This window comes from Diprion similis, chromosome 2 (genome assembly GCF_021155765.1).
Source record: "Diprion similis isolate iyDipSimi1 chromosome 2, iyDipSimi1.1, whole genome shotgun sequence".
Taxonomy (NCBI): domain Eukaryota; kingdom Metazoa; phylum Arthropoda; class Insecta; order Hymenoptera; family Diprionidae; genus Diprion; species Diprion similis.
In genome coordinates, this window is record NC_060106.1 from 21897497 (window position 1) to 21907968 (window position 10472).

General features: G+C 35.9%; 3 protein-coding genes across 3 annotated transcripts; 1 reads left to right on the plus strand and 2 right to left on the minus strand.

Moving 5' to 3' along the window:
* Positions 1 to 2282: 2282 nt before the first annotated feature.
* LOC124415143 (cytochrome c oxidase subunit 5A, mitochondrial) lies at positions 2283 to 3562 on the minus strand. Its single transcript, XM_046896408.1, has 2 exons — positions 3158 to 3562; positions 2283 to 2676 (listed from the first exon to the last, which is right to left on the minus strand). Exons 1-2 carry the CDS (start codon positions 3363 to 3365, stop codon positions 2423 to 2425), a joined length of 462 nt encoding a protein of 153 aa, XP_046752364.1. The 5' UTR covers positions 3366 to 3562; the 3' UTR covers positions 2283 to 2422.
* An 857-nt stretch (positions 3563 to 4419) lies between these two features.
* LOC124414947 (NSFL1 cofactor p47) lies at positions 4420 to 6945 on the plus strand. The gene is made up of 5 exons (XM_046896139.1): positions 4420 to 4721; positions 4971 to 5394; positions 5644 to 5926; positions 6154 to 6357; positions 6800 to 6945. Exons 1-5 carry the CDS (start codon positions 4620 to 4622, stop codon positions 6927 to 6929), a joined length of 1143 nt encoding a protein of 380 aa, XP_046752095.1. The 5' UTR covers positions 4420 to 4619; the 3' UTR covers positions 6930 to 6945.
* Positions 6946 to 7973: 1028 nt separating this feature from the next.
* On the minus strand, positions 7974 to 10089 carry LOC124414813. The gene is made up of 3 exons (XM_046895895.1): positions 10002 to 10089; positions 9813 to 9864; positions 7974 to 9736 (listed from the first exon to the last, which is right to left on the minus strand). Exon 3 carries the CDS (start codon positions 9716 to 9718, stop codon positions 8297 to 8299), a length of 1422 nt encoding a protein of 473 aa, XP_046751851.1. The 5' UTR covers positions 9719 to 9736; positions 9813 to 9864; positions 10002 to 10089; the 3' UTR covers positions 7974 to 8296.
* Positions 10090 to 10472: the final 383 nt, after the last annotated feature.

Consider the following 10472-nt stretch of genomic DNA (forward strand, 5'->3'; position numbering starts at 1 on the left):
GACTAATGAAATACAGCTTTATTTGGGCGATTCATTGAACTACGTATACAACGAGTACACACATGGCATGTGTAATTCGTGATCTAGGATACAAGGCGTGGAGTTGATAAAACGATTTAATCGTCGTTCATCTATTTTTACATAAACAATGAGTTTTTTCTCTCTCTCTTTGTTAGTTTAATTTTTTGCAAGAATTTTGTTACCTTCTAAATGTGTACCGGATAACAATACGTTATTTTTCGGGGCATTCGTTAACATGTTTTTTTTTTTTTTTTAATTTTATAGGTTTATCATAATTTCTCTACCTCTTGTTATATTATGTACTGTATATCGAATTGTTTATGTTGTAGCGATAATTTGTTCTAATTCTATCTGACCATCGTAATTCATTGATTCATTTTTATATTATAGCATAATGAACGATATTATTATGTGCTCGTTATGCCTTATGTAAATTGCAAATCAATCTACATACGAATACTTTGAAGAAGAAAAAAAAAACAGAAAAATTATTAATTAAATATAAAGAGTTTTATGTACTTCATCGCAAAAGGGGAACAACGCATTATGGTACGCGCGGCTCGAGATAGATTGCTTATTGTGCACACGGTGAACATTGATCTGCCTACTACTTGTTTAACAATATCGTGCCATGTAAATATATTTAAAATGGAAAAACTACGTAGACGCGTATATGTACATGAATCGTTAAGGTATGTATGCGAGTGTGTGAGATACAGTATGTGCAGCATGTGAATTTGTGTACGGTACGCGGAATCTCAAGACGGAAAACAAAGGAAATAATGATTTTACAAACATTCTGCTCGAAACATATTCACCGTTGCTTTCATTATAACACCACTGTGTGAGTCTGTACACATAATGTATGTATGACGACTTTGTTGCGTATGAATAGTCAATTGTACAAAAAGAAAACAAAAACACAAAAAAAATTTTTAAAATAAAAGTAGAATAAGGCCAGGATGTGGGTTTGCCCGTTTAACCGTCATTTACTGAAGACGATTTATTCTAATACCTGATTTTTTAACATAAAATTAAAAAGAAAAGATGAAAAAAAACAGCAAACTTAAAGTAACATGTTGAAACACTATTATTATATTATTGTATGCGAAGCGCACACATGTCAGGTGTACCGATGCAAACAAACAATAAAATTGAACAAAATCCAAGAAGCGATGAAAAAATGTTTTTTATATAATAAAAGAGGTGTAGTTTTAAATTACGACCGTAGGCAAAGATTGTCAATAGGACAGAAAACTACTATTAAGAAAATTAACTAACTGTATACTATTTAAACAAACATGGCCACTAAGAATTCATATAATTATTATTCTTATTATTATTATTATCATTGTATATGAAGATATCTGTATGTATAATACTATGATTGTAACGTATGATTTATGTAGTATGCATACGTATTTGTTATGAAATTTCTGAAAGACTTAGTTAAGGTAATTTGTCATTTCGAGAAACCGAAAAAAAAATCTATATCAACGTTTCACAATTAGATTATCTTATATTGTAGGAATATAGATGTATATGAATTTAATGCCGTGTATGATGTAACGTGATTTGTAAATATGTCGTCATTGTGTTGTATTTTTGCTTCGTTTACTTCTCAATGTAAAAAAAAAAAAAGCAAATTGAGTCGTTAATATCTATAATTAATACTTAAGGTGTAATTTAAAAACAGAAAAGAAATGATACAATTAAAAATTTAAATATAGCGATTTACGTGTCGAGTCATATTTTGATCTATGATCCTTCTGAGCAAATTTTAATCAACAATATCGAAACCAATCTATTGATTAAAGTTATGCTCATTTTCTACTATTACCAAAAATAGAAACTGGAGTACATTATACTTATTACACAACACAAACAGCTCACCTTGCCTTAGTATACCATCAGGCAGGGCAGTCGAGCATGACCATCAAATATGTATCAGTTGCCCTGATGACTCTTAAGACAATTGCAGTTCTTTCTGATGTTGTCAAGATAGCTGTAAAATCTAATCTTAGACAACAACGACATGAAATCCCTAGTAAATGAAAATTAATGATTTAATTAAATTTTCATTTATGATTTTTATTTAGGAAACTCTTGAGGGTACATGTTCTCGGTAAAAAAAATATTTAAATAAATTGATTTGTGATGATTTCTTAGATACGAAACGTATCTGTTATAACTCCCAATGAGCAACCGGAGTAAACAAAACAAAGTGACAAAAATTTGAAAAGAATGAAAACTACCCGTACTCAGTTTAAATAATTATTTATTTAAATTTTTATACTGTACATGGTGTGGTTAACAATAGAATGTTTAATTTAAATATTGATTCAACGGTTCCGAATTTCTATGTGTTGATAAGGAGACTAGCTTGACGGCTTGGATCAAGTTAGTGGATATCGTAGACTGATTGAAGGGCCAACTCTGGCTTGTCGTATCCCAATTCCTCAGGTGTGTTGATACCCAGCTCCTCCAATGTGGGCTTAATGTTTTCAAGTAGATACGGATAAATCTCTCCCACTTTGGGTCCACATTTTTCCTTTACAGATTCTAGATATCTTACAGCTAGGGCAAAATCGTTGAGCCTTCGGCAAGCCCTTAACGCAGCACAGATGATCCTTGGCTCAGGGACGAGATCCATACCTGAAAAACGATTGTGAATATGAATTTTTTGGAGACAGTGAATCGGTAAAGTGTTTTTTTTCTGATTATTAAATACCACTCCGCAATTTACCATCTGCATTAGAAACCTTGCAAAATTGCAATACATGAAGGATAAGTTTGGATCATTTCGAAGTACGAAAATTCTTGCATTTCAGACGAAGAATTGAATAAGACTTCAATCTGGGACCATAAAATCATTACTGGACCAATCTTTTCAGTTCGGAAAGCTTTCGATTTTTTCATCAAGGACCCGAACGGAGCGCATTTCGTTTTGCATTCGGTAGGATTAACAGGTTAGTACCATTACCCTTGTTTTCATGTAGTTTTTGTGTGGCGAAAAAATAAAAGTAGAGGTTCGAAGGTCTCGACAGTCAATTGCGACGAGTTACACAACGCTTTCAACCGTTCTAGATGCGATTACCGATAACTAAGAGATTAAGAAGTATACAAGTATTGTTACCAGCGAGATCGTTCATCGCCTTTCGAATTTCCCATGCATCTATGTCCGGGCGGTTGAAGAAGGCCTCGTATCTGGCATCGAACTCCTCGTCGGATTCCTGAGGACCGCCATGGGAGGCACGACTGTTTTGAAGACCAACAGTCGCTGCCCGAGGGATGAGCGAGCTCCTCATCGCCGAAGCAACGCGGCCAGCCACAATTCGCAGCATTTTTCACACTGGAAATTTGATATCACTTGAAGAACCACCTAGCCTTACTCCGAAGCGATGAAGAGAACTCGGCACGGCCCGACCACGAACACCACTTGTCTCAGAAAGTTCTCTTTTTCTCTTTCGTTCCGTTGCGTAAAAGACGATGAGATCCCTGGATGGTTGACCGGAAACGAATTGGTGCCAACCCTCTACTTTGAGATCAGCAATTCATTACGCAATAGCCAAAGTCACCAGAAAATAATTGACAAACGCTCAAGTTGGCACAATTTGCGGCAATATTTACCGCACGAGTGTTTTATTTGCCATCCTTAGAAAATGAAATAACTGGAAAGAGTTAAATGATTGTATAGCTTCCTGGGAAAATCCGGACAATATACACCTGGTGAGAAAGGGAGAGAGCGAGTGTTAGCATAGAATTTGCGTATGTAACAGATGAAAACGGATGAGAACAAAATACTTAAGTATTGCAGTTAGTGGTAGTCACAATTATTATGGCCACTTTCCTTTTACGTCAATTTTATGACGCAACGCGACATTACGCGATTTTATTGGCCTATTCTGTTACATCCAACCAATGAAATCACTTTCTGTCGAGTTGTGTCAGAAAATTGACGTAATTGCACTTAATTAAAACAGGATAGCGACAATCGGGAAAACCGGAAAAATCTAACTCAGGGAATTTCGTTCAATTGGGAAAACCCAGGGAATTATGATGGACCATAGGGAAAAACGTATTTTTTTTTTGTAAATAGTAAATTTCCTGGGAAAAAGTCAGGGAATTGTGAATTATTTGACGGGCAAAGTCAGAGAATTTTGTTTCAGCAAAATTTGTCGCCACTCTGTTTATCTAGTATTTAGACTAGTGATTCGAGCGAAAATTGTATTAAAACATTTTTGTCTTATACTTCCAATTGCAGGTTAATCCTAGCTTTTGTAAAAGTACTATTATGGTTCACCAACCAACGACGCATTTACACTCGTTTTGACTCAACTAACATGAGAGGCATGTATGTAGCACAGGTATGTAGCATCACGCTGCGTCACATATACATGTGTGTCGAGTAGTTGCGTACGTTTTGGTGGTTGCACTCATACGGGATGACAGCTGATTGAAGCGAAAATTTTGCAGAGCTCTGATCATTCGATGTAAATTAGTGACGGTGAACATCGAAACGAACGATTCCAGTCGATCACATTGTTCGTACATAATTCATCCGGGATCTCACCCAGGGCCGTGGATTTATCGTTGAGATGGCAGATCGGGAGGAATTGGTCTCCCAGTTTCGCGACGTGACCGGCACTGATGCTGAGAGGGCACAATTTTATCTAGACTCATCCGCTTGGCAGCTAGAGGTGAGACAGCATATTTTCTTTGTATCGTAGTAATTTATATCTCGAAATGTTGAGTACGTTTTTGGAATCTACGATTTGAACGACGCGCAACGTAACTACATGCTATAATAAGTATATTGTGTTTAATCGAAGTTTACTTCTGACAGAGTTTTTACTGTATATAAGGGTTTCACTGATGAATGATCGAATATAATAGACATTAACTCAACTTAGCATAAACCAGATAAACAAGAAAATTTCATTGTAAAGGTTGCTCTAGCGAGTTTTTATGAGAATGATGAGCCAGCTGGCCTTGTCAATGAGCCGGTCGAAGAAGTTGCATCTGATGATGACGTCGGGGGCCTGCCACGTCCAAAAGAACCAACTCCTACAGAAATTAAGCCTTCTCAGCCTCGGCCGAAGCCAAAAGCCAGGTTTGGAACTATTGCAGACTTACAAAACAGGGATAGTAGTTCAGAGGAAGAGGAAGGTCAAGCATTCTATGCTGGCGGCTCGGAACACAGCGGTCAACAGGTTTTAGGACCAGGAAAAAAAAGTGACATTGTAGGCGAAATGTTCAAATCTTGTCAGGAGCAAGCAGTTTCTTCCGATCCTAGAGTTACCTCGCAACAAAGGCCCAGTACTTTTGGCGGAACAGGATATAAACTGGGACAAACTAGCAGCGACACAGAAGGTATTAATAGCCATCTCGTAGTGAATTCAATCACTCACCAATATTCAGTTTTATGTTGTTTCATAGAAGAAGTATATTTTGATATTTCGATCGAAGAAACTTACAATTTTGCCAATGACATATCTTGAAAGTTCTAATGTCCCCTTGTCAATTACACACAGTAGCAGAAAACCCATTACATTGTATACATAGTACTCTTATGCCTTGGATACAGTTTAATTCAATATTATGAAACATTGTTGTCACTAGTAACTCCCTCACCATCTACTCAAGAAAGCAATACCGGATTGATTACGTTGAAACTGTGGCGAGAAGGGTTCACTTTAAACGATGGTGACATTAGACCATATAACGATCCTGGTAACCGAGAATTTTTGGCTGCTATAAAGCGTGGTGAAGTTCCCATGGAGATACGCCAAGAAGTACAAGGTGCCGAGGTTAGACTGGATATGGAAGATCATCGTCATGAAGAATTCGTACCACCTAAAGTCAAAGTAAAGGCTTTTACTGGGAAGGGACACATGCTAGGAAGGTTATTAACTATTTTCAACCACTAATTTGATTTTTCAAAATGACCCACAGAATTGTCTCGTTTTCAACATTTTTGATAAATCAGATTTGTAAAGTTTTTACGTTACTTCGAATCCGACACTTATAGGTATAATCTCAAACTCTATTGACCCAATGACCAGGAAAATGTGATGTTCATACTTCTCATGGCATGATCACACGTTAACAAATCTAATTACGTGTTTGCAGCCCATCGCCAGCAACGGTAGGCATGACCGTTCCAGTTGATTCTGTAGATCAAACAGCGAATGAGTCACAAGCCAGAAGGGAATTGAATTTAGATTCTTCTCAACCAGTGACAACAATTCAGATTCGATTAGCAGATGGAAGCAGCGTCAGAGCTCAGTTTAATCTGACGCACACAGTTTCTGACATCAGACGTTATATTTTGACGTATCCTTTGATATCAGATTTTTAAAAAGAATTCATATTTCAGTATGAATACTCGATTGCTGATGTATGTTTTTATATTACAACGGCGAGCAATCAGGGGATTTCGCGTAACAACATAAACAAGTTCTCTGTGCGTGAAGAGCAAACGTTAAGTCAAAGAAATGTCACAGCAAAGATAAAATCAGAGAAAAGCAGATGTAATTGAAATGGATGCTCTCGTTTTACAGCCTCGAGACTGATTGTTCTTACAATAATGTTCGTTGATTCAGTACTCATATATAATATACATAAAGAAATGATTGAATAGCTGATGATGAGTTAATATCTGTAACGGCATGATCCGTGCCAGGGTGTATAACAGGTGTGAACACAGCTTCCTTGCTATATTATGTATAGGTATAAGTTTTTAAGTTTTTTCAAACTTTCCTCAACTTTTTATTAGCATGAGACCCCAGTATGCGTCTTGTAATTTCCGCCTACTGACGTCATATCCGAGCAAGGAGTTAACTGAGGACAGTAAAACTATCGAAGAAGCTGGACTTAAAAATTCGGCTATAATGCAGCGACTGTAATAGAAAACGTTTATGACAGAAGAAAAAAAATTGCCTAACTCCATAAAACTGTAATTCTTAGTTTAATGAATATACATTTGATCGTTTCTAAATCAGGTTTTGTACAAGCAACTAGCGAGAGTTATTTATGTTTGACAGAACTCATTTACCAACATCAATTTCACATCAATTTATCCAATAGTAAAAAACATTTCCATTTTTTTGTGGAGAATTTCGTTTAAAAATATCATTTTTTGCAATGCAAACTAGTCTAGTTACGAATGGTTACGGAAGGAAGAGCTTTGTATAGCAATCACAGGAGCGTGGATTAGAGTGAGTTGAAGAATGTATACATAAATTTGAGAAACTGAATACATGACTTCAAATTTAATAGTTGAAAGGTTTAAGTTTATTGTACAAAAAATACCAATGAACACTTATCACTCAGTAGTGAAAAGCCAAAATTCGATTATTTATATTACGTACAAAATAGAAAAAGAAGCCAGAATGCTTCAATTTACAATATGACAACATTTCATCTCATTAGTCATATCACGTGTATAAATCTTTAGTACTTTCAAAAATATAAATATGTAAGCATATTGCAGCAATTTTTGTGAATTCAGAGCGAATAGTGAATAAAATACAGGCCATATGATTGTGTATAAAAATTGTCGTGCCTCTTTTGGTACGAATATGCCAATTGTCTAGATACAAAAAAATGTTCTACTCTCACTTAATTTTTGTGCTGTGAATTAATAGATGATCCAGAAATAGTTTCCTCCGATACTCTACAAATTCCTTAGTAAAATCTATTTAGCAAGGGCAGTAATTACCCAAGGGAATAATTTTCAACTTTATTCCCTTGTTACGTATTACAGTTAACAAAGAGAATCATATATATATACGTATATGCATATATATATATATACACACACGCACACGCATTTGCGATATGTTCATTCAGTGTCGAAAATCTTTTGGTCAGATATTATTTCTAATAACAGTGACATTTTTTTATTTCACAGTTACGATTATTCTGTCTTGGCTATCAGAAGTTTTTTCCCTTCATAAGGTGATCAAAATTAAACATGCGGAAATGTATGTGTGTAAACTTTGGAATTTTTCATTTCATTGATCTATTAGATAAATTTTTTTTCACCCTGGAATTTACGAGAAATCGATTGCTTAAAATCTGTTTAGCAACTCAGTTTGGCTTAGGAAAATGTGGAACATCAACTGGTCTCGAAGGCCGGTTGTGTGGCCAGTCCTCTTCAGTCTTAGGCTGACATCCATTGATCCGTACAACCATTCGTCACATTTAGGAATCAGTTCCTCATTGGGAATTTTATATTATGTACATTCACTATATAGTAATTAAAAAATAATCACTTGCTGATTGAGCTTTGTCTGGTCATGTATTGTTTGAAAATTGGTGCATTTAATATATTTTCGGCAAATTTTGAAATCGATCTATCATTTGTATAGCTCATTTCATTTTCTGAATTTGAACAGTACTGATAATGATTTACATTGATCAAGTCTGCACCAGATGAAATATACTTATCAATATCAATATTGTCTGTGATCCAAGTTTTGTCCGGTTTGCTAATAAAAACGTGACGATTTTTCATGCTACCCTCGGAAAACCGGCGGGTTTTTTCGAAAATCATTAGTGTGGTGTTTCCAGTTTGATAATAGTTCTCTTGTTGGGTACAAAACAATAATGTATCCAAACGATAGTGATCACTAGCTAATAAGCCTTTCTCAAAATCTATTAATAAGTCTGCCAGAGTATGATGATACTTTAAAACGATATATTCTTCCCAGTACAAAGTTATGCTATATTTAACTTTATTGTATGAACGATAAAGACAGTCCCGTTCAGCAATTTCCCCAGAAATGCTCGGAGAAATTCTAGTATAGGGAAAATTCCATGGTACAACAGTGAATGTGACATTAAGCCCTTGGCTATTCATTATTTGTTTCATAGTATCAGTAAATATACTTGGAATACCATAATCGTAAACGATAAAATGGTCAACTCCAATCATCTGATGAAAATTTAAGAAGGTCATCATATCCATACGAGAAATAGATCTGTTTAATGGCGGAGCTATGCATATGGCTATATCATTCGTTATGTGATTATGTGGTAAATTTTGCACACTTAAAATTGGATATTCACTTTCAAATACGTCCCTCTTATTGAAAAAAGACACGCCTTCAGGAATACCAGGCTGCGAATATTCGCAGATGAAGTTGTAAGCGGCATACTCTAAATTTTGCGTGGATTGGCTTTCGAGTGAGTTGGTAATTCTTGAATGCTTAAATATCCCCAGAACACGCTGTTCCACCCCTTGGATAAATACATGGCAATTTATGTTTGAAATGGTATATGTTTTGCCGAATGCGATCCCTCGGACTTCATTTGTGTTTGCATGGTAAGCTGCGTAAACAAACAAGTCATCGTTTATTCTTTGCCAAGACGGAAGTGGTACGTCGAACTGGAGATGAAGGTTTTCAGAGACATCAATCCCTCCTAAGCGGTTGATATCAGGATCTTTAGCTCCTCGATTACCAAAGAAGCTTATCACTTCGAGGACGTATCGCAGTTTGTTGTATTCATGTCTATAGAACAGTAGTGACACCACACTCACCAGAGCTGTGATAAATAATGCCGCTTGATAATATTTTCTCATGCTGCTGTTATTGGGACGATTTGTAATTATTATAATCGGTGCAGGACGTATGGTACCACAATTATGTCTCAGATGGGCCTGTGCGACATCAAACCCATTTTTTATCATACTAATTTGGTTATCACCCTGGGGAAGAAGATGTATGGTGTAGGTAATCACATGTTTATTGTTGTCGATGTGAAATGAATAGTTCAAAGCTTACCTGATCTAAATAACTCTTTGGTTTTCCGTTCTTCAATCAAAAAGAAAAGAATCTGCATGGAAAATAAATTCGAATGTGGTTACTACTGAATTGTACATCTGTATGTATGTATGTCAATGGAATTGATCTATTTAGAATTTAATTCATGCCGGTAGAACAAAGTAAGGCAAATAACAAACACAGACGCACCGTAACATTTTCTCGGAAGCAAAGTTGTGGAGATTTTTAGATTGGCATTCAAATTTGGTTATGATGACAGTAATCAACACTGACGGCCATAGACTTAAGTCTATGCTGACGGCTTGACATGCATTGAATTGATACGTGTATGGCAGCACTAAAAGTTATTCTCCGTCTCGCTCGGATCCGTATACTAGCCCATGACTATTACTTACCCCGATTGTATTTTCCTTCGGGAATGGTTTGTGAATTGTGTGTAGATGAATAATAGCGTGATACCGAAGTTTATAGTTTAGAAGATCATTCATAAGAATTAAAACAAATTCGTCTAGGGAATTAAAGTGACGGTGGCGCACGTATGCGTTTGGGCATGCCATCTGCACTAAATACCTCACTGTCCGGCTAACTAGATTTCGTTCCAAATCAAATTATGACTTTGATTCTATAGCAATACACCTCTGCAAGATACCGTGTAATAAT